The sequence below is a fragment of the Sorex araneus genome, chromosome 3 (genome assembly GCF_027595985.1).
Source record: "Sorex araneus isolate mSorAra2 chromosome 3, mSorAra2.pri, whole genome shotgun sequence".
In the NCBI taxonomy this organism is placed as follows: Eukaryota; Metazoa; Chordata; class Mammalia; order Eulipotyphla; family Soricidae; genus Sorex; species Sorex araneus.
This window is the reverse complement of record NC_073304.1, coordinates 45,372,043-45,396,975: the sequence shown is the minus strand read 5'-3', so window position 1 is coordinate 45,396,975 and position 24,933 is coordinate 45,372,043. Positions and strand designations below refer to the sequence as shown.

Sequence of the window (24,933 nt, the reverse complement as noted above, 5' to 3'; positions counted from 1 at the left end):
GGGTTACCCTGGCTCTGCACTCAGGAACTACCCCTGGAGGTGCTCAGGGGACCATATGGGATGCTGGGAATCGAACTCGGGTCAGCTGTGTGCAAGGCAAATGCCCTACCCGCTGTGCTATTGCTCCAGCCCCCTGTTATTAATTCTTTGACTAATCAGTATCCTCTCTTTGCCTTTCAGCTCTCTTCAATATTTGGATAACATTTTGGCGGTCGGGGGTAAGGGGATTTAAATCCTCTGTTGAAATTCCTTCTGTGCTTTTAGTCTCTTTGCTGGATTACTAAAGAGAATGATTATGGAATTGTTACTAAGAATAGGGTGGGGAGTAGAAGTCTATAGTTTCTTATCTGGGGTTTAGTTTTGTCCTAGTTTCAGCTCTTTGTCAATGAAAAATAGAATCTTATAATCTATGGCATGCTCTGGCATCACAGCCAATCAGGTGAATACCCTTGGTTGATTGGGGTGAAATGATTTCTCAAGCAAGAATCTTAGGGAACTGAGTGCCTAAATCACTTGACAATCAGGACAGAAATGACTGAAGGACTAAGAGAGGGAAGGGATGGTTGCTTGTAGTCAGTGGAATACTAATAGAAAGAAATGACAAGCCTATATCATAAACACTCAGATCAAGGATTAGAGTGTCTATGGTCCTAAGGTACTTTATTTCATGTGCCTACAGAGCTAAAAACCGGGCAGTTTTAATTGTGCCGGTAACAATACACATTCTTGTTGGTGACTCTTTTAGAACACCCATTGGAAAGGAGTGGAGCCTTGGGATTTAAATGGGAATGTCTAAATAGACTTGAACAAAGATGAGAATCTGGAAACATTTGTACTCCAAGCCTCTTTCATTGATGGAATCAGTTTGTTTTCTGAGAAAACTTGCTTTTGCTTGCTTAGAAGATCCTATAATAGCATAGGACAGTTGCTTTGCAAAGGGTATCTATACTTAAAACTTACTTTCATTATCATTTTCCCTGAGGCCCAAGTCTCATCTTGCTCATAGAACAGGAGCAAAAATCTATTTGGAAATAGCCTAGTCTTTAAAGCACTTGCAAAATTTTGCTAGTTTTTATCCATTGGAACTTGGGGGGACTATGCATAAGGAATGTATATATAAGGACTATTTACAGTGTCGCACACACAATCACAATATCCTGTTAATCACCGATTTCTCAGGCGGGCTTAGTAACATCTCATTTCGTCCTATCCCTGAGATCTTAGAAGTCTATCTCGACTCGGCCCTCCTAACGATGTTGCACTGGGGGCTCTTTGGGGTCAGGGGAATGAGATCCAGCTTGTTACTGGATTTTTCATATGAATACACCATGGGAAGCTTGCAAGGCTGTCCCATGGGGGCAGGAAACTCTCAGAAGATTGCCAGTTTCTCCTAGAGGAGAAGTAGGCTAAAGATATCGCTTCTGGGAGGTTGCTTTTAAGTCTCTCTCTGGATGTTGGCCGTTGATGGGATAACACACACCTGGGTTCCTCTGCCGGTACCTTCATGTATGAGGCCTGTCCGAAGGTGTAGAGAGGAGCCTCCAGCATGGTTGTAGCTAGGTTCCGGTGGTCTTCGGCCGCTGGGAGCTCTACTCGGGGTGGGGAGGGAAGCTGGAGCCCATCCCCTCCGAGGGCCCTGGGGAAGACAACCAGGCATGCGGGAAAAAGACTCTGTATTTACAGTGTATAAGGACTATGTTAAGCTAAGGCAATAGAATATAATACTGAGTCATAAAATCATATCAGATTTATTTACAGCTTCTGTACCTAAAGTCTTCTGCTTGGTTATTGGGACTTAGACTTGAGAATATTTAATAAGACTCACCATGTCAGAATTTTCTTGGAATAATGAGAAAGGAACCAGAAGATTTAGGTAGCTTGGAATATTAGACGAGACTTATTCTTTTATTTTGGGGTCATACCTGGCGACACTCAGGACTTAGTCTGTGCTCTGTGCTCAGGGGGGACTGACTTTAAGTGGTACTGGCCATGTGCAAGGTGAATGCTTTACCGTAGTACTAACTCTCTGGTGTCCATGGACTAGATTTATTGTGTGCGACCCACACACCCATTCACCTGCTACATCCTCCAACAGGACATGGATGTCACACTTTTTACAGAAGCTGAGAAATATATTCCTGCGAAAAGACAGATATCCTTGGAGATCTCTGACTCCTGTCCTCTCGTGATGATGGAGATGCTGACATTAGTGAGGATTTCTTGATGTGAGGTATAGTGGCAACACCTCTGCCGGGGCAGCGGTGGGTATAAGTTCCTTAATGGGTACTGAGAAGCAAAGCAGAGAATGTTTGGCCAAAGCATATGGATCTTTGGTAATAACTAGTGAGTTACAACATCTCTGGGACTAAAAAATATAGGGATAGCTAACTTGTTACTGCAAAGAAGGAAACACTTTGGTCTGGAGCCGGAATCCTGACTTGAGTATTGTCTTCCCCTCTCCCACCTTCCCCAAAAAGGACAAAACCCGTAAAAAACAAAGAGAAAGACATAACAAAAACCTCTTCCAGTACTCTGCAACTCTAAGAAAGAACAAATGGTGTAATTTGATGCAAAATGGATGGAACTAGATGTTTCATGCTGAGTGAAGTCAGTCAGAAGGAATGGATAGATACAGAATAATTTCTGTCATATGTAGGACTTAAAGACACACAGCAATATAGCAACAGAAGGCCAAAGACAGCACAGTGGAAGAACTGATCCATTCAACTGAGAGGTAGGAGGGTGTTGGGGCCTTAGGGGAGAGAGATAACTTCACTGGCAAGGGGTGTGGTGTTGGAATTATGTGAAGCCATCATTAATAACATTGTAAATCACAGACCCTCAATTAAAAAAAAAGTTAAAGAAAAAACCTCAAACACTCTTCTATATTGTACTTTGTGATTCTGAGGGAGGAACATGGCAGCCCACATTTTATTTAGTAGTTTATTTTCATTTGTAATTTTCTCTATTACCTAGAACCAGCCTTTTCATACTCTATTATATCAGAAGCAGCCAGCTGAGCAGCACCCTTCACAAAGCCTGGCTGGTAAACTCCAAAGATCCCTTCTTTGAGCTTTGAATTACAATCGTTCATACGCTTTCCTTTGCTTCCCTGCCCCAGGAATGGTAACTGTTTAATCTCAGATACCTAAGCATCCTTGTCTTTTCAGTTTTCCTGTACTTGTTTACAATGATTTGTTTCTCCTTCCTTCCTTCCTTCCTTCCTTCCTTCCTTCCTTCCTTCCTTCCTTCCTTCCTTCCTTCCTTCCTTCCTTCCTTCCTTCCTTCCTTCCTTCCTTCCTTCCTTCCACCCTCCCTCCATATTGGTATTTTGGGGACCATGTGGGATGCTGGGAATCAAACCTGGGTCAGCTCCATGTAAGGCAAGTGCCCTACCCATTGTACTATCTCTCCAACGCCTCCACCATTTTTTTTTTTTTGGGGGTTTTGGGTCACACCTGGCGATGCACAGGGGTTACTCCTGACTCTGCACTCAGGAATTACTCCTGGCGGTGCTCAGGGTACCATATGGGATGCTGGGATTTGAACCCAGGTCGGCCACATGCAAGGCAAACGCCTTATCCGCTATGCTATCACTCCAGCCCTTCCACCATATCTTTTAATTTTAAATTACTAATGTGTCTTCTGTCTCCTGCTGATCTTGCCCAATACACTGGCCATTGCTATTTTGCCTCTCACTGTTCAGATGCAGTAGATTCTTTGTGATGCCATTGCTGGTGTGGAAGAGGGCTTATAGATTTCTCTCTAAGAAAAAATATATATATATAACTTTTGTTTGCAAACTAAACTTCATGGAAAAGTTATGACACCATGGCAAGAATTTTCATGGAACAATCTAGAATAGGATACAAAATGGTTAGAAACGGCATCTCAGGGGCTGGCGTGATAGCACAGCGGGTAGGGCGTTTGCCTTGCACACGGCTGACCCAGGTTTGATCCCCAGCATCCCATATGGTCCCCTGAGCACCGCCAGGGGTAATTCCTGAGTGCAGAGCCAGGAGTAACCTCTGAGCATCGCCGGGTGTGACCCAAAAAGAAAAAAAAAAGGCATCTCAGACTTTCCTAGAACCTCAAGATCTTTTATTCCTTTTGACAATGTATGGCACAGAAATTTAGGTATTGACTGATTCTTTCAAAGTCTTATTAGCTCAGCAATTCCATCAGAGACAACCCTCCTCTTCCAGTCATATCCCCATGAAATGTTTCTGTATCTTGATCCAGTCTCAGTATTCAGCAAGCTAATGAAAGTTCTGTCTTGGCGTACTTCATGGGTGAGAAGGTCCTCTACATCACAATGTGTCTGTGTTTTTAATTGGCAGTAGAACTCAAAGCAGAAGGGGTGATAAAAAAGTGTTTAGATCTGGGCAAAGACTTTAGTCTCAAAGTAACCTGTATTCTTGAAGGATTCACTGAGAATCCAGACAGGAAAGGAAGTCAGTTCTACTGTTTTGCTACTAACAAGAAGCTAAGAAAGTATGTGCAGGGCATAGACAATATGAAAAAAACCTTAGGATTGGAAATCTATAGGTTATTGTGAGGCCAAAATTTTTAAGCATTATGAACAAGAACAATAATTAATTAAGGGGAAAACAAAAATCTAGAGGACTTCGTATAAAATTGAAATAGCAAAGGAAAGAGCATGGAAAGTATAGAGAAACAAATGTTAAGAAATAGACTTAGTTGGCACACTGTATTAATTGCCAAAAATATTCTGATTTGGCAAAGATAAGAATGGAATTCAGCTTTCTGTTTCACCGTTTTATTTTATTTCTAACATCACTAGAAGGAATAACAGCTGTGATCTGATGCACAAACACCAGTATTTTTGGTATATATGTGCTGTAGATTGAGCTTGGAGTGTCCAGTGTGCAAGGCAAAGGCTCTGTCTACCCTTGAGCTACATCGCCAGCCCAGTCATCAGTTTCTTTATCCACATTTGCATGGAAACTTTAAGAAATGCTGAGTATGAGAGTGGAGGCCAGCGGCTGGAGCCATAGCACAGCGGGTAGGGTGTTTGCCTTACAAATGAGCACCACCGGGAGTAATTCCTGAGTGCAGAGCCAGGAGTAACCCCTGAGCATCACTGGATGTGACCCAAAAAGAAAAAAAAGAGAGTGGAGGCCAAAGATACATCACTTGGTCTACTTATCGGTATTCTTGCTCTACTTATAGGTATTCCACATAACCCCTTCGTTGGCTTGCTAGATTGCTGTTCAACCAGTCTCCAGTGTTTAACCTTACTCCAAATCACCTCTCCATATTGCATTATCTGCTGAATAAAACACTATAGATATATTTGTCCAGTTATGAATTTACTCAGGTTGCAAGAGGTAATGTGGAAAAGTTTAGGATTAGTCTAGGCTTGAACTCGACATAAATTGTTATTGTGTCAGCTGCTCCCAAGACTGTGCACATGATCTTAAATGACATTAAGATGAAGTTTATGACAAGGAGTATGATTAGACCATAATGTCAAGCCACTCTGTTCACCTTGTTACATAGTGAATTCTACTCCCCTCCCTTTCTCCCCATGAAATGATGAGAATATCCGGTACTTGGACTGGTAAAGTTGGAAACGGACTCTTGACTAAGTACTGGCTGCTCTGGCAATACTTGCCTAACTCCTTTAAGAGGACAGAGTGAAAAAATTTCTGCGATTATAATTCAGAAATATAGTGTCAGGATATAATTCAGGTAAGGAATAATGGGGGGGAAGAGCAAAGCATTAACTTCAGTAAAGTGAATGACTTTGTGTTATGAATTCTGTTTGTCAAAATATACCATTATGAGCATGGAAAGGCAAGTTGTAGAAGGTATGAAGACATAGCCGAACAAAACACTCATATTCAGGACATACAAAAATTTTCTGTAAGTAAACAAGAAATACAATGAAAAGATGGGCTAACGATTTGAAAAGGGCTTTCAAACACACACACACACACACACACACACACACACATCCAAAGGATGGGAGAAGAAGGGATAATCGAAATGATGAAGAACACAGAGATAGTACAGAGGTCAAGGCACTTGCCTTGCGCTCAAGGGACCATCTGGGATGCCGGAGACTGAATCCGGTTTGGCCGTGTGCCAGGCAAACTCCCTATGAATTGTACTGTTACTCTGGCCCAAAAGTTTTTCTTTTCCCTGTTTTTTTGTTTTTTGTTTTTTTCACTCGAGGTTGAAGGGAGAAGGAGGAAGAGACAAGAGTTGTCTGTGGTTGTCTTAGGAAGGTTCTATCACTCATCCAAAACACCAAGTTTATGGTGAGCACTGCACTTGGAAGTTGTGAGAGCACTTGGTTGTGAAGATCAAAGAGGAATGACTGGCTGTTTCCCCCCTCCCCTTTCTGCCAGCTTCTAAATAAACCCAATCAGCTTTATCTTTACTTGCACTTAAATAGTTAACAAACTCTCTCACCAACATTTACAAGTGGGGAAAGAGTTGCATAGAGGATAAGTGATTACTTTAGGAAATATGACTATTGAACATCTTGTTTCTGATCTTAAGAAGAAATCAATCTTCATTATGATGTTAGTGGTACATTTTTTTGTTTGTTTGTTTGGGGGCCACACCTGGAAATGCTCAGGAATTACACCTGGCTCTGCACCAGGAATTACTCCTGGCAGTACTCAGGGACCATATGACATAACAGGGATCAAACCCAGGTTGGCTGTGTGCAAGGAAAGTGTCCTCACTGTACTATCTTTCCAGTCCCACAGTGGTATATATTTTTTATTCTGCCCTTTATTAAATTAAATATTGTTTCTGATAATTTGGAGGAGGTGGGTGTTGGGGAACATACCTGGCAGTGCTCAGGGGTTACTCCTGACTCTGTGCTCAGGGATAATTCCTGGTAGGGCACAGGGACAATATATGGTACCAGGATGTGAACCTGAGCAGCCTCGTACAAGGCAAATGTACCTTACCCATTGTTCTCTCTTAGGCCCTGTGGGGTTTTTTTTTTTTTTAAATCAGGAATAATACTGGATTCTAGCCAGTGTTTTTACTACATGTGTTGAAATGATCATATGGTTTTTATCTTTCAGTCCATTAATATGGTTGATTACATAAATTTTTAACATTGGGTTAAGCCAATTTTGCATTCCTGAGATAAATCTTGTTAACTCATACTGTAGTAAGCTTTTAACTTGTAGTTGGATTTTAGTTTGCTAAAATTTATTTTAGCAAATTAAAATCTATTCTGTTTTAAAATAGAAGTTTTCTCCTGTGTTCCTGAGTCATTAGTCTGTATGTTCTTAGTACTATTGCTATCGACGTGCTTCTGCAGACTTTAGTTATTTGTATAATAGTTATTTGTATAAAGTTGTCCTGAGCCTCATCACTGATTTATTTTTGTTTTGACTTTTTCTTCCTGTTTCATTTAATATATTTTCTCGTCAGATTTTAAAAGCTGTGTTTTCAGAAGTTTATAGTCTTTGTTCTGTACTATGTTAATCTGCTATTAATCTCATTCACTATATATTTTTTTATCTCCGGAAATGGATGTGTGTCTCGTTTTCTATCTTCCATGACTATAAAAATATGCTCAGTCTTGACCTTCTTGAAAATATGAACTTTAGTTAGGAGATACACCACACACATTTTAATTGAATCACTATGATATAGACCATTACAAAGCTGTTTATGATTGGGTTTCAGTCATACAATGTTCCAACACCCATCCCTCCTCCACCAGTGTACATTTCACACCACCAGTGTCCCCGGTTTCCCTCCCACCCAATCCCCCTTCAGCCCTGCCTAACTCTGGCAGGCACCTTTCCTTTTCTTTTCCTTTTCTCTCTCTCTTGCATACAGGTGCTAAGAGGTCATCATGTTTGTTCAGGGCATTCAGTATTTTTATTGGAAAGGTACACCTGGAGTAGTTTTTTTTTTTTAACTGAGTGGCAGCGTTGGGGTATGGATGTGGCTTCTGGATACACAGGTACACAGGGAGGTGGGGAGAGGAGAAAGCCTGGAAATTTCAGTTATAAAACCTACATGCTGGAATTTCAGCAGATTAATATCTCAGTGAGGTCTGTCCCAAGGCGATGGAGTCTGGCTGGGGCCATGGCAGATTTGGATTGTGGTGTTGTGGTAGCAAGTGGTTGCTGGGGGCTCTGCTTGGGTGGGCACCAGGCAACCCCCCCAACACACACCTGCTTTACTCTACCCCGGTTTATTCAGCCCTGTGTGGATCTGAGATTAACTGTGGATTTTGATCTCTTTCGGCATTTATTTATGGGTCTCTGGAGCAAGGCAGTTATATGAGCTTGGTACTTGGTGGGTGTGGCTCCCACATACCTAACTTATGGCTATTTAATTCCTTGGAAAACTTGGTCTTGAGTTGATGGAGTTTGGCCAGAGGCATAGCGGTGATTTTGGGAGTGTCAGGACGGCGGAGGGCACGATCAGGCTGCTGATGCCCTTGCCCCTTTTCCCCCAGGACAGAGGCCAGGGCTGCTACGTTCACAGCTCACGCGCTCTGGGTGGGCTGTAGCCACCAGTCCAGCAGAACCTGCCCATGGGGCACACACCCTCATCCTCGCTCTCCAGACAGTTGGCGCACAGGGAGGTTTTCCTCCATAATGTGCTGTGGGTGGCACTGGTGGTGCAGGCTGGTCCCCGGAAGAAATGGTGGCGGGGACGCCCTGCCAGCCACGAGTTGCCTGAGCCGACCCTCCCAGGGGCGGTCCCTCATCTCTGGGTCATCCTCTTTAGGTAGTGCCAGCTTGGGCCCAAAGAGCCCTGTTCCTTCACGCGCAACTGTCGCCACGGCCGGCTGCTGCACATAGCTGCTGTCTTCATGAGCCCTTCTCCAGCCGGTGCTCCACGGCGGGCGCCAGTTTGGTTCCACTTAAAGCCACTCTTTGAGAGAAAAATATTTAAAGGGTACTTACAGTCAACCACACAGAAAGTTTATGAACCCATCGACCCTGCTGTTGAGAGTGCTGAGAGCTGCTGCAGCTCTGCCAAGCTCTCACACCTGCTGCCGGGTCACCGCCGTCTTCTCTCCCCTACTTAGAAGATACTCTGATACCCTTACCTACTAACGGGAGTGTCTGTGTCATAGCTGGGCCTGTTTCTATTGATTACTCTTCCTCCTCATTGTGGGTTATGGTTTCCTGTTTCTTTGCGTATCTACAAATTCTTTACTTGGATGCCAAACTTTGTAGAATTTTGCCTGATTGGGTCCTCAACGTTTTTGAGCTTCGTTTGGGGACACAGTGAACTTACTTGTTAATAATTTGGTGGGTTAGAGGCTTAATTTTTCAGCTTTGTAAAAAGGCAGACCTTAGATAGTAGTTCTAAAAAATTAAAGTCATCTGAATCAATTTTTGTTTTATTTGTTCATTTTATTGGCCTTCTCTTGATGTTAGATTTATGCATATGTTTTGAGAATTTTCACTTAAAATTAAATTTTAAGCCTCGAGCAACAGTACAGAGGTTAAGGCTCTTGCCTTGTATGTGGTTTCAACCATGATGCTGCGGTTTGAATCCTTACACTGCGCAAGGTCTGTTCTGCTCCAAGCACATCCAGATGTGACCCCGGCTTGAGCACTGCTGGGTGTGGCCCAAAACAATAAAACTTTTTTTTTTTTCCACATTCGGTGATGCTCAGGGTTTACTCCTGGTTCTGCACTCAGGAATCACTCCTAGCAGTGTTCGGGAGACCAAATGGGATGTTGGGAATTAAACCTGGGTCGGCCTCATGCAAGGCAGACACCCTACCCACTGTGCTATTGCTCCAGCCCCCTAAAACTTTTTTTTTTTTTTGTATTTTATTTTGGGCTGAGAAAATTCAGTGATGTTCAGGGCTTATTCCTGGCTCTTTGCTCTAGGGTCATTCCTGGAGGGGTTTGTGGGACCGTATATGGTGCCAGAGAATGGACGACCCCAGCCATCTTGCAAAGCAGACCCCTTAACCACTCTACTGTCTCTCCTACTATCAAATTTTAAGTGTTGTCAGGCACATCATCAATACAATTCAAACTTCTACTGTCACTGTCACTGTCATCCCATTGCTCATCGATTTGTTCAAGCAGTCACTAGTAACGTCTCTCATTGTGAGACTTATTGTTACTGTGTTTGGCATATCCAGTACCCCACGGGTAGCTTGCCAGGCTCTGCCGTGCGGGCGCAGTACTCTTGGTAGCTTACCAGGCTACAGAATGTTGTCCCCAGATTTTATTTATGTCTCTAACGTCACTCCATATTCCTATACCCCCAGAAGCAAACATCTGAATTTTTTTCTAAAAATTATTTTTTTCTTCTCTTCACTTTCCTATCACAAAAGCATATAGTAGCATGTTTTCTGCACTGAAAGACTTCCTTTGTACAGAGATTTGGAGATTTATAGATGGAATGTTTTGGAGATTTATAGATGGAATTGTAGCTATAGTTTCTCCTTTTCCATTGCTGAATACTACTGTTCCTTTATCTAAATACAACAATTTACTCTTTTCCATGGGTCTCTTTGATTTTTCCTTTTATTATTACTATTCTATTGCTGTGTGTTTAAAGAGAAGAGGATGTATCCAAGTATGAATTTAACTGTGCTATGTAAAACCCCCCACATTAACTAATGCACATTCATTTGTGTTATTTTATTTAAATCAAGTTAAACTTAGATGCTTTTTTTTTTCTTTTTATTTTTTTTTAACAAGGATCATGCACTCCTGGATTTTATTTTTTTACTCCTGGATCATGCACTCAGGAATTAATTACTCCTGGTGGTACTCGGGGACCATATGGGATGCTGGGAATCAAACCCGGGTATGCCATCGTGCAAGGCAAATGCCCTATCCACTGTACTATTGCTCTAGCCCCAAACTTAGATGCTATTTCATCTTACTAGGAATTCCACTGGAAAGCAGAAAATATGTTAAGAAAATGAAATATTTTGTGTTTAAATGTTATTTCATATCATGTAAATATGAAATAGTTTGTATGCTAAATATGCATTCGCTCATCACTTAGAAACATCCAATCATTTTTTTGTCATGGGCATGTAATATATCTATCATCAATAAAGTTTTGTTATTTACAGTAATTTAGTAATAGTAATGTATTTTCAAGAGTATATTGATTTAACCAGTTAAAAAATAATTGCAGTTCTATGGGACTTCTAATCTTTTTTTAAACTCTTGACTGATTTTTCAAGATAATGTAAATTAAATAACTTTATGATGAGTTATGAGGCATAACAATGTATTTTACATATGATATAAGCTTGTTCCATCTGTTAAAATTAAGTTTTATTTTATTTTTACCTTCAGGTTTGGTTGGGATGTTCCAGTAATTCTGAGAAATTCTGAAGAAACACAGTTCAACACAAGAGTTTTCAAAAAGCAGATGAGACAAGTCAAGAATCCTTTTGGCTTAGAGATCACTAATCCATCTTCAGCTTCAATTACAAGTAGGTGCAATTTTTCAAAGATTTTTTCCCCTTTGTATACCCCATGCTTAGCCCTTTAACTTTCTTTTATATTGATTTTTTTCGATTGGACTTAAATATTTATTGAATACTTATTTTATTATGGGACCTATAGTATATACTACGTATACAAAGACTAACAGTTTACAAACATTGCTCCTATCTTATCACTGAATAAACAGAGGTATTTTATGAAATGATTAAAGTGTCCTAGGTTTTAATAGGAAGACAACATTAGTATACTGTTTCATTTATCTTGGTTTTCAGTGCAGAGAATGTACAAGGAAGGTGTAGCATAGCATACTTATTGTAAATTTGCTAATCTTATGAAAAAATATCTTTTAACAGAAATTTTGTTATTAGGTTGGTTTCAAATACTAATTTAGGGAGCAGAGTAGAGCGATACTACGGTGGGTAGGAGGCTTGCCTTGCACACGGCTGACATAGGTTCAATTTCTGGCACTCTTAGCCTACCAGGAGTGATCCCTGAGCACAGAGTCAGGAGTAAGTTCTGAGCATTTACAGATATGGTCCAAAAACCGAAAATAAAATGCTAATTTATGGTGGTAGTTGGTTGTTTCTGTAGTTGAAAAAATAAATTGTCTGCATGATTCTCTAGGAATTAGGGACCCAGAAGAGTGAAGAAAAGAAATGGTTAAAGGTGCTAACATTTTGGGGAAACATTTTCCCAAAAATTTTAGCACAGCGGGTAGGGTGTTTGCCTTGCACGCGGCCGACCCAGGTTCGATTCCCAGCATCCCATATGGTCCCCTGAGCACCGCCAGGAGTAATTCCTGAGTGCAGAGCCAGGAGTAACCCCTGTGCATCACCGGGTGTCACCCCAAAAAAGCAAAAAAAAAAAAAAAGTATTCCGAGTTCCCTCTCTTATTTCCCTTTTATTCCATCTCCCTTTCTCTCCCCCACCCACCTTAAATAACAATTAGTATTGAAAAGGAAGTAGATAATTTACCTCTTAGGATTAGGAGCAACTCTAGTTAGATTGAAGCAAGAACCAAAGTAGATAAGGTAGGAGATAAAAGCAGAATAACAGATAACATTAGAAAATAAAGCATTTTGAGCAGTCAAGGAAGTGCTGAGTCAAGAAGACCTGGGTCTTTGCTTGGGTTTTCCATAGATGCTCCTGTTACTCAGATAAGGAATAGAGCCAAAGAGTATGGATTCAGGTTTGAATTTATGGCTTTTGAAATGCATGTATAAGAGTTACGCAGAGATGTGGTAGGCTCCTTTAGACCCAGCTGTCATCTGTGAAGATTGTTTTGCACATTTGTTTTCCTTTCTGGTATTAAAAAAAAAATGTTTTTAAGCAATATGGCTTATAAAACCGTTATTTGTATGGTCTTATCCATAAAAATTCTAGAACTGCACCCTCCACCAGAGTGTTCACTTCCCTCTACCATCTTCCCTGTGTTCCCACCGCCATCCCAACCCCACCCCCACTCTCCCCTATGGTGAGCTTTCTACTGGCAACCAGTTCTCAGATTCTGTTTCCTTTGTTCATTGCAGCACTGCTCACAATCCTCAGTGCATTGCAGCACTATTCACAATAGCCAATATCTGGAAACAGTCCAAGTGACCAAGAAGAGATGAATAGGTAAAGGAACTATGGTACATATACACAGTGGAATATTACTGGGCTGTACGAAGAGATGAAGTCATGCAGTTTACAGCTCCTTAGATGGATCTGGCAGTTGGTATGCACAGTCAGTCATGATGAATGAAATTAGAGGAAGAAAGAGATACAGAACGGTCTCTCTCATCTGTGAGATATAAAGAAACATGGTAGGGGAAACACAGACACACAAAGGGAACAATTTTGGAAACTTAAATAATCCAAAACTTTTCCAACTTTTGTGATTCTAGCTAGTGTTCTCTTTCCCTTCACAGTTAGGCATTTACAAATCATTTGTGTTTGGCGCTAACTTCTCGCCTGTTTCTCTTTTACTCCTCAGAGTGGGATAGTCTGATTTTTGCCCGTGTTCTCCACTCACATCATAAAATTCAGAGGACATTTTTCAAGATTGATTAAGTGCTGCCTTTGCAGAGTTGATTAGTTTTCCTTCTCAACAACCTGCTCCCTTTGCATCTGTGACAAATCTTGTTTACTCATCTTTATGTTTCTAACTTCCAGAATAACTTGTCAAACATTGGTGTGCCTACTCAACAGGTAGTAATAATTTTTTTTTCTTTTTCTTTTTTTTTTTGCCACATATGTGCTCTGTGCTGACTCTGTGCTCAGGAATGACCTCTAGCTGTTCTTGGGCGACCTTATCTAATGCCAGAGATTTGAACTTGGGTCAGCAGGATGCAAGGCAAATACTTTAAGTCCAGTGTTACCTCTCAAGCCCCTGGTATTACTAAACTTAAGTACATCTTGTTTCTTAGGGGGAAAGTACAAAATATCTTAATTTTTTTCTCAGCCAAAAGTACTTTTAACCTATGAATCAATGGGAACTAGAGATCTTTTATTCCCCCCAAAAATTTATAAGGGGTTCATTCTCACATATTTCACTGGGGAAGACCAATTTTTAAGATATGATATAAAGGCCCAGGAGATGGGTCAGTCACAGGTTTAATGTATTTCATGTTTAGGCCCTGATTCGGATCTGGCCACAGTTTTTCCTCTGTGAAGTTATAAAAGTTTAAAAACATTGAAAAAGTCAAAACTGAGACATTGAGAATAAATAGATATTAGCTCCTTGTGTCAGGAGGTGGGGATATGAGGTTGTATTCAGTGGTAGAGCACTTGCATTGCATGTGTTAAGGCCACCCTGTAAAGGCTACATGTTAGAAACTAATGAAAAGATAACCAGTAAGTAGAAGACCTCTCAGCTTTGTCCAGCACACGAGGTACCAACCAACAAAAGAATTACTAAAGCACATAAAAATACCAATCATTCATTCCCTAATTTTTATGGGGAAATAAGAAAGATTTTGGTAGGAATAGCACTCAGAAGAATAAAATTTATTTGTTAAACTGTGGAATGGTGGGTGCCATTAGAAATATCTCAACAGATAAATTGATAAATTTCACTTTACTTTCTCTTTACTTTGATTACATTCAATATTTCACAAAAACCCCACTATTTATCAGCTACACAGGCGGGGTGAGGGGCTGGGGGGGGGGTGGGGGTCGGGGGAAGGTTTACTGTGGTTCTTGGTGGCGGAATATGTGCACTGGTGAAGGGATGGGTGCTAGAGCATTGTGTAACTGAGACTTGAGCCTAAAAGCTTTGTAACTTTCCACATGGTCATTCAATAAAAAAATAAAAATAAAATTAAATTTAAAAAAAAGAGAAATATCTCAACAGGACATTCACTGTCACTGTCATCCCGTTGCTCATCGATTTGTTCAAGCAGGCACCAGTAATGTCTCCATTGTGAGACTTGTTTCTGTTTTTGACATATCGAATACGCCATGAGTGGCTTGCTAGGCTCTGCTGTGTGGGCGGGATACTCTCGGTAGCTTGCCGGGTTCTCCGAGAGGGGCGGAGGAATCAAACCCAGCTCCGCCGAGTGCAAGGCAAACACCCTACACACTGTGCTATCGCTCCAGCCCTGTATGTATAGGCAACCAACAGGACATTGAAATTATATATTAAGCAATGATCATATTTCTGAAAGGTGATTTCGTGTGATTATAGAATATTTAAAATCCAGCTCTTTTCCACTGTTTTATGCAATATGCTTTGCACATAGGGGAGAGACAGGGAACTTTTGGATGCCTGATTTACTTGAAAATAAACAGAAAATCTTTTATTTTTTATTTTTTTTTTGCTTTTTTGGGTCACACCCGGCAATGCACAGGGGTCATTCCTGGCTCATGCACTCAGGAATTAAATACCCCTGGCGGTACTCAGGGGACCATATGGGATGCTGGGATTCGAACCCGGGTTGGCCGCATGCAAGGCAAATGCCCTACCCGCTGTGCTATCACTCCAGCCCCAATCTTTTAGTTTTAATCTTAGTCATAGTATCCTCTTTACTAGTGGTGAGTTGTTTTTCTCTTGTTAAATAATAATGTACCATATTTTAATTTATGATGTTCTTAAGTTCCCAAGAGATATGCTATAATGAAATCGAAAGTATGTACTCAGAATATTAGTTGACTTGAATTAATTTGGTGCAGCAGTTGGCTATCCTTTTGTAAATAGCTTCCCTGCTCCTCGAAGCCCCCCTCAATGAGCAAACAAGTAAAAAAAATCTGTCTTGTGAGAACTAACTAAAGCAGTAGGGCTAGGCAAACTGACATGGAATTTTAGAAAACTATATGGGCCTCTGCTCCCTACAACCTAAAGTTTTCATTAAAACTCCTCTTTCATTATCCTCAGCTTTGTCTCCTTGTATAGTAATGCTTTTACAGAAATTCTTCGAGGAGGCTCAGGTCTTTTCTGCCCAATTGTTTTTCCTATATAGTGGCTCAAGTTTTGACTACAGTCATGCACTCCCCGCCCTCCTCCCTGGCCCACCCCCTGTTATACACACAGCACAGTGTGTGTTAGGCTGTCTCTTACACTGCCTTATTTGACTGTGATGGCCACGCAGTGCTGGGCATGCTGAGAGAAATCATACACTGGCCTTGCTCCTTCATTTGGATTCTGAGTGTTTTGGCTTATGGCGATGTCTTAGTTCTATTGTTAATGCTATTGATTGAAGGTAGCATTGTGTGGACACTGAACTTTAGAAGATAATGAAAATGTAAGAAGGGGAACCCCTTTTGCAAAAGTAGTAGCTGGGTGTATTTGAGCTTTTGTTTTGTTTATGGTTTGCATCCATTTGTGCTCAGGGCTCCCTCCTGACTCTGCACTCAGGGATCACTTCTGATAGAATTTAAGGGGATCATATGGAGTGCTGGGGATTGAACTCAGGTTGACCATGTGTACAGCAGTATATTATCATTGTTTAGTTTAAATCAATATTTTAAAATTAATTATTTACTTCCTTTCCTTCACTGTTACAATAAACAGGTGTTGCATACACTTCTGGCTATGGTGCTTGTACATAGTTGTGATGCTTCACAGGTAATCACACATCAGGCTACAGTAACCACACACTTGGCCCCGATACATACTCAGCCACAGTGTATAAGTTTCTTGCAGCACAAGAGAATCACAGATGGTAGAGCTGCAGGGATGACCCTTCGTGCATGTGGCAATACTGGGAACTGAACCTATGTCCTTATGGGGTAAGCATTTTAAAGCCACCATGTTATCCCTAGACCCCTAATAATTTTTTTTCCCATACCTGGGCAACTTTATGAAAGGCTGTAGAAATAGAATTGCTTTAATTCTATAGTTCGTTTTCAATAACCTGAGATGTTCATTTGAGAGGCTTATTATGTTTAAATCAGCTTAATTTCCTATTGTTGGTATTCTCTGACACTTTCCCCATTTTAATCAAGAACATAACATCTATAGACAAGTCTTTTACATAGCTTTGAAATACTGAAACTCTCATTCTTTTAACAAAATGAATAAAGTGGTTTTATTTGTTCTAGAAATTGAGTTTTTTAAAAGGCATATCCTTTCATTCTTCTTTTTCTTCTATTTATATATCAATTTATTTTTACTTTATTTAAACATCATGGTTTATAAAATTGTTCATAATACAGTTATTATGGGCTTTTGCTGTTCCAACACCAATTCTGCCTCCTTTCACCATTGTCGCCATTTTCCCAACCACCCCCAAGCCTGCCTCCATAGCAGGCACACAATAATTTGTTTTATATTGCTTGTCACAACCAGATGGCTAAATGAATTATCAAAAATACTTCAGTAAAAATAGAAATTTTGTTAAAATTGTCAAATCTCACCACCGGGTGGTTAAGTCGTTGTTTAAGGATCTACTAATCTGTTTGTCACTAGTTGAGCCCTCTATGTTATTGTTGGTTTTGTTGTTGAGTTTAGTTGCCTTCTATGTTACTTTCTCATGTAATTTGGTGTGATCCTACTGGAATTTCAGTACTGTGGAATTTGGAGGTGTTGTTATGTGGCCACTGGCCCAGGAATTTCAGCATCTATAGAACTGGAGTAAGGCTGCAGAGCTCCATAGTGAAGCCCGGGATTTAGGCTCTAGCTATTGGTATGGTGGCAACAGTGGAGTGTGAGTGTGGCCCAGGGGCTTTGGCAGGACTGGGACTCAGCCTTTCCCTCTCCCAAGGGCACCCAGAATTTTCAGCTTGGGGCAGCGAGGTGGGGGTGGGGTGAGTCTCTTAGGTCCATGAATTTCAGCTGCTTGGCTTGTATCTCCTTGGAGATTTAGTCCATGAATCTGAAGAGCAGTGGGTGAGTTGATATGATGGCGGCCATGGGAGGGGGCCCGTTGTTCTTTTATAGCAGATAGATAGAGATAGATATCCTCTCCATTGAGATGAACAGTAGTATGCGGTACATATCTCCACCTTGCTTTTTTTCCTATTTATTTTCATTTGTCAGTAATGAAAATATCTGTCTATATCTATGTCTATGTATAATCACCATGAATTCCACAGTTACAAAGATATTTATGTTTGAGTTTCAGACTTATATTATTCAAATACTAATCCCTTCATCAGTGCCCACTATTCCCCACCAGTTTCCCTCTCACCCCACAGCCTGCCTCTGTAGCAGGCATTTTTCCTGCCCCCTATTATCTTAATGTTCCCTCCCCTAACTGATCCCCCTCACCCTTGCCCCCCTGGTAGGCTTCCTACTCCCGAAGACCAGTTCTCCTGCTCTTCATTTCTATTGCTACTGGGCATTTGATATTTCCTTATGTCACTGTCACTGTCATCCCATTGCTCATCGATTTGTTCGAGCGGGCACCAGTAACGTCTCTCATTGGGAGACTTATTGTTACTGTTTTTGGCATATCCAATACGCACGGGTAGCTTGCCAGGCTCTGCGTGCGGGCTCCATACTCTCGGTAGCTTGCCGGGCTCTCCGAGGGGGACGGAGGAATCGAACATGGGTTGGTCGTGTGAAAGGTGAAAGCCCAACCACTGTGCTATCCATTTCCTTATGAAGTTTCTTTATATCCCACATATGAGAGCGAAGATTCTGAGTCCGTTCCTCTCCCTCTGGCTGATTTCAATCAACATGATACTCTCCAGATCCATCCACATTGCAGCAAATTGCATGACTTTAATATAGTTTCTTTATCCAGTTATCTGTTCGTGGATTTTGGATTGTTTCCATGTTTTGGCTATTATATATAGTGCTGTAATGAATTTAGGGCTGCAGATGTCTTTTCTGCATTGTGCCTTTGGGCCCTTGGAGTATATCCCCAGGAGTGGAATTGCTGGATCATATGAAAGCTCAATTCTGTAACTTTTTTGAGGAATATTCATATTGTGTTTCAAAAAGGCTGGACCAGTCAACATTCCCACCAGTAGTGAATGAGAGTTCCCTTTCCTCCACATCCTTGCCAACACTGGTTGTAGTTGTTCTTTTTTGATAAGTGCCAGTCTTTGTGGTGTGAGGTGGTTTCTAATTTCCCTGATAAATAGTGATATAGAGCATTTTTTTCCATATGCTTTTTGGCTATTTGTACTTTTTCTTTGAAGATATTCCTGTTTCTTCTCATTTTTTGATAGGGTTAGATTTTTTTTTTCTTGTATAGTTCTACCAGTGCTTTATATATCTTGGATATTAACCCTTTGTCGATGAGTAGTGGGCAAATGATTTCTTCCAGTCTATGGGCTGTCTTTGTATTCTGATCATTGTTTCCTTTGAGGTGCTGAAGCTTCTTAATGTAGTCCTATTTGTTTATATTTCCTCCTACTTGCTTGGTCAGTGGTATTTCATCGTTAAAGATGCCTTTAGCCTCAATGTTATAGAGTTTTGCCTACATTTTCCTATACACAACTTATGGATTCAGGTCTGATATGTGGGTCTTTAACCCATTTTTGATTTGACTTTTGTGCATGACATTAGACGAGATATGAGTTCCTTTTTTTTTTTTTTGCATGTGACCAACAAATTTTCCAGAACCACTTGTTGAAGAAGACTTTTTGCTCCATTTCATATTTTTTGTTCCTTTATTGAAAATTAACTGACCATATACCTTAGATCCGACTCCGGTTTTTATATTCTATACCATGTATCTGAGGATCTGCCCTTATCCCAATACCATGCTGTTTTAATTACTATAGTTTTATAGTATAGTTTGAAGTTGGGGAAAGTGATGCTTCTCATCTCTTTCCAAAGCTTGCTTTAGCTATTCAAGGAGGTTTATTATTCCATGTACATTTCTGGAGTGTTTGCTCTTTTTCTTTGAAAAATGACATAGGTCTCCTTATAGAGGCTTCATTGAATTTGTATAATGCTTTGGACAGTAGTGCCATTTTTGATAGTGTTAATCCTCCCAATCCATTAGTATGTGATGTGTTTCCATTTTATTGTGTCCTCTTTTATTTCTTGAAATAGTGTTTATAGTTTTTTTTGTTTTGTATAGGTCTTTAATTTATTTTAGCTAAGCCAATTCCTAGGCACTTGATTTTTTGAGGCACAAATATGAATGGGATTTAAGAAAAATATATTTCTGTTATTTCATTATTTGTATATTAGGAAAGCCATGAACTTTTCTTTGTTAATTTTGTAGCCTGCCACTTTACTGTGCAAATATATTGTTTCTTGGGGTTTCATTTTTATTTTTACTTTTTAAATTTTTTTTATTGAATCATATGAGAAAAGTGACAAAGCTTTCAGGTTTAAGTCTCAGTCATACAATGATCAAACACCCATCCCTTCACTAGTGCACATGTTCCACCACCAAGAACTCCAGTACACCTCCCACCCCACCCCTTCCCCACCTGTGTGGCTGATGATTTTCACTTTACTCTCTGGTTACTTTGATTACATTCAATATTTCAACAGAAAACTCACTATTACTATTTGATTTTTGCCCAACAATCAGACCTGCCGAAAGAGCATCATTTGATAATTTGATAATTTGTTTTCCATTGCTGAGAATGAAGAGCATATGAGGTTTTGGATTTCTGATATTTAAGTCCAGACTTTAGTAATTAAGTCCAGAGAAATTTCTGCCAGAAGTCGCATCACTGCAAGCTTGTACCTCTGTTAAGTGGGCCTTATAAGATGGTGGTTGCCATGCCGCCGCCGAAAGGAAAGGCAGAGAGAGAAAAACCATTCCCCTCCCTGATGGCATGGGGCCGTAGCTTAGTTCACAGTCTAGAGGCATTTCTGCAAGAAGCTGCTGGGTGTTGAAAGTAGTTAGTGGGCCTCCAGGATCGTGGGCATTCAGGAACGGAGGAGCCATTCGTGTGTGGCCGCTCGGGGTCTCATCTGGGAGGAGAGTGGCCTCTTGGGGTTTCTTTCTTTTTTTTTTTTGTGATCTCTATGGTTTTCTTTTTTTTTTTTTTGATTGATTTTTTTAAAAAATGTTCTCATTAGTGAAACACCATATGATACAGTTGTAGACTTACACATTTTCATGCTTGCATTTCACTTATACAATGATCAAGTACCCAGCCCTCCACCAATGCCCGTTCTCCACCACCAATGATCCCAGTATCCCTCCCACCATTCCCAGTTCATCCACCCCCCACCCCGCCTCCGTGGCAGGGCATTCCCTTTTGCGCTCTCTCTCTCTCTCTCTCTCTCTCTCTCTCTCTCTCTCTCTCTCTCTCTCTCTCTCTCTCTCTCTCTCTCTCTCTCCTTTTGGGTGTTTTGGTTTGCAATAGAGATATTGGTTGGCCATTGTGTTTGGTCTATCATCTACTGTTTAGCCCGTATCTCCCATCCCGAGCGGACACTCCAGACATCCTTTACTTGGTGTTTCCTTCTCTATTTGGGCTGCCCTTTACCCGGCGTGTGCGGCCCTCTTCCAAGCCATGAAATAGATCTCCTGGTACTTATCTTGACTATTCTTGGGTGTCTTCCATTTTGTTACTTTATATTCCACAGATGAGTGCAGTATTTCTATGTCTCTCCCTCTTTTTCTGACTCATCTCACTTAGCATGATACTTTTCATGTTGATCCACTTGTATGCAAATTTCATGACTTCATCTTTTCTAACCACTACATAGTATTCCATTGTGTAGATGTCCAACCCCATCAGAAAATGGGGCAATGAAATGAACAGAAACTTTCTCAAGGAAGAAATATGAATGGCCAAAAGGCACATGAAAAAATGTTCTTCATCATTAATCATCAGGGAGATGCAGATCAAAACAACTATGAGATATCACCTCACATCACAGAAATTGGCACGCATCCAAAAGAACAAAAGCAACCGGTTGGCGTGGATGTGGGGAGAAAAGGACCCTCCTTCAATGCTGGTGGGAATGGCGACTGGTTCAGCGCTTTTGGAAAACAGTATAGACACTTCTCAAAAAATTAGAAATTCAGCTCCCATTTGACCCAGCAATACCACTTCTGGGAATATATACCAGAGAGGCAAAAAGTATAGCCGAAATGACATCTGCACTTATATGTTCATTGCAGCACTGTTTATAATAGCCAGAATCTGGAAAAAAAAACCTGAGTGCCCGAGAACAGATGACTGATCTCTATGGTTTTCTAAATACAGTATCATGTCATCCTCAAATAGTGAAAACTTGACTTCTTCCTTTCTTATCTGGATACCTTTGATATTTTTTCCTTGCTTAATTGCTATGGCAAGTACTTCCTACATTATATTGAATAGAAGGGGTGAGAGTGGGCTACCTTATCTTGTGCCTGATTCTAAAGAGTTAACAGTAAATTCTAAAGATACATACAAATATTTTTATATACCTCTGTCCTTTAAAAGCTGCATGAAAGTTCATTGTATTATTAACATTTTATTCATGTAATTCATTATTGATGAACTTTGGGTACCTTATGGCATTTTTATATAACATTTGCTACTAGTGTACATCATTTAACATTTATCTTATTTTTGTGTGAGTTGTTCAGTAATATTAGTAATTATTTTCTGGGTTCCCTTTTTCCACTTTACATGTTCTTTTTCCTTGTTTTCACCTTACCTATCAGTTTTTAACATTTTTCTTGCCTTGCATAGTCAAATTCAACAATGATGTAAAGAAAAAGTACATGCTGGTTTTTGCTATACATATTTCAAACTTTTATTAATGGATTATTTTTATTCAGCTATTTAATAGATCATTAAAATGGTCAATTTGAATTTTTCATTCTTAAGTTAATAACTGATAATTGGAATCATATAACAGTTTAAAATAAAATTCTACTCCAATTATCTATGCAGTTATTTCCAATTACAATTACCTCATGTCACTGCTACTCCATATTCTTCGAATCTTTCTTGATTCTGTGTATGCTATTGAACACTGAGAAGAAAAGTGGCAATTATGACTCTGATAAAGCACTCTGTGTAGCTTACTGAATTATCTGTGAGTAGGGAGATCCAGAGAGCAAGACTGGAGAGCAGGAGATAGTAACTGGAAGTGTTCCCTTTGGTCTAGTAAATACACTAGTAAGTGAGCACTCTCTGTTGCAACTTTTACTGCCAGCAGTATGACACACTGGATATGGCTCCCCTTGACCTTGATGTCACTACAAGTGCCATGAGTTGGGGGAAAAAATAGTAGGTGGCGTGTATTAAGTCCCGTCTGTGTCCTAACTAAAAAGGCAAAGTATACCATTTGTACGTACACTTACAGCTTATATAATTTATTCATATTATCCACTTAATCTGTAATTTACTCAAATTGTAATGTTTTAACAAATGAATAAAGCTGTTAAAAGGAAACTAGGCTATTAATGGCTGATAAAATGTCTTGGACTCCCTATTCTTTCCTCAGAATACTTGATATAGTACATGGGAGATTGTAAGACAACAGTGTGCATTGCTGTTAATAAAGCTTTTTTTTTCCCTAACTTTTTTTCTCTTTCAGTGATCATCTTGTGATCACTATGGGTTGTGTATATCTACTTTTGGAGACCATGTGACTGTTTGTTTTAGTTAGGATGATATGAACCAGTGGTTTACTTTTGTTTTGTGTCCAAACTTGGTCGAGCTCAGTGATTACTCCTGGCTCTGTGCTCAGAGATCACTCCTTGTGGGGCTCAGGGTGTTGGGGATTGAACCCGGGTAGGCCATCTGCAAGGCAAGCACCCTCCCCAGAGTACTATCTCTCTGGCCAATGATTTTCAACCTTTTAACACCTGCAGTCTGGCACCAGTCTGTGGCTCAGTGGTCAAAGACCTTAACTCTAAACTAAATAAGTAGGATCAGTGATTTCCACTTTCTTTCATCTCTGGACTGGCACTAGCCCAGAAAGCACTGGTTGAAAACACCTATAAACACTATTAGGGGGCCGGAGCGATAGCACAGCAGGTAGGGCCTTGCACGTGGCTGACCCTGGTTCGATCCCTGGCATCCCATATGGTACCCCCAAGCACCACCAGGAGTAATTCCTGAATGCAAAGCCAGGAGTAACCGCTGAGCATCGCTGGATATGACCTAAAAAGAAAAAAAAAACACTATTAGAATGACGGGTTACTAAAATCTGTGTGGGAAAAAAATCTTGAAGCCCTCCCTCCTCAAAAAACGGTAAATTGGCTTACATGTATAAATAATAAGAAACGTTTACGAGTCATGCTTCAGTATTGTGTAGACATTGAGGGTTTCTTTTTTTAATTTCATCTTGTCTTAAGAGGACAGATCTTTCATTTATAGATCCTTTTATGAGTTCCTTTACTGCCATTAGCATGGCCAGCATCCAAAAAGATGCTTTTGTTATTCTCTGTGCATAATTACATTAAGTAATTGTCTTGTTTTCTACAGCCGGCATAACTCTGACAACAGACTGCCTTGAAGATAGCCTCCTGACATGCTACTGGGGGTGCAGTGTTCAAAAATTCTATGAAGCTCTGCAGAAGCACTTTCATTGCTTCCGAATAAGCACTCCCCAGGCATTGGAAGATGCTCTGTATAGTGAATATCTCTACCAGGAACAGTATTTGTATCCTTTTATCTGACATATCCATTAGCATGTGAACGTTTTGAACACTTAGGCTTCATGAATAAAATAACACATTGCTAAATTATTATGGATCACCTTTGGCATGTTACCATATTTTTTTTTATAATGGCAATTTACCTTTACATTTTCAAAAAGTATTAAAAAGGACAGCAAAGAAGAAATATATTGCCAGTTACCCAGAGATACGAAAATTGAAGACTTTGGGACCGTGCCCAGATCACGCTTTCCATTGGTTGCACTGTTGACCTTAGCTGATGAGGATGATCGAGAAATTTATGATATTGTAAGTCATTTTAAAGTTGTAGACATTTATGATATTTCATTTGAGAAGCATTTCTTTGAACTAATAATGACAATAAACAATAACCAGTGTTCATTTTTTATTTTAGATTTCCATGATATTAGTGATTCATATTCCTGATAAGACTTACAAACTCTCCTGCAGAATATTATACCAATATTTGCTCCTGGCTCAAGGTCAATTTCATAATCTTAAGGTGAGTCTTA

General features: G+C 40.2%; 1 protein-coding gene across 1 annotated transcript in view; it reads left to right on the top strand.

The window, feature by feature from the left end:
• CGRRF1 (cell growth regulator with ring finger domain 1) overlaps positions 1-24,933 on the top strand; it is a 32,377-nt gene that overhangs the window by 3,607 nt on the left and 3,837 nt on the right. The window contains exons 2-5 of the mRNA XM_004601755.3: positions 11,301-11,440; positions 24,228-24,405; positions 24,562-24,709; positions 24,816-24,923. Of these exons, the coding sequence (XP_004601812.1) occupies positions 11,301-11,440; positions 24,228-24,405; positions 24,562-24,709; positions 24,816-24,923 (574 nt within the window). The remainder of the gene's footprint in view (positions 1-11,300; positions 11,441-24,227; positions 24,406-24,561; positions 24,710-24,815; positions 24,924-24,933) is intronic.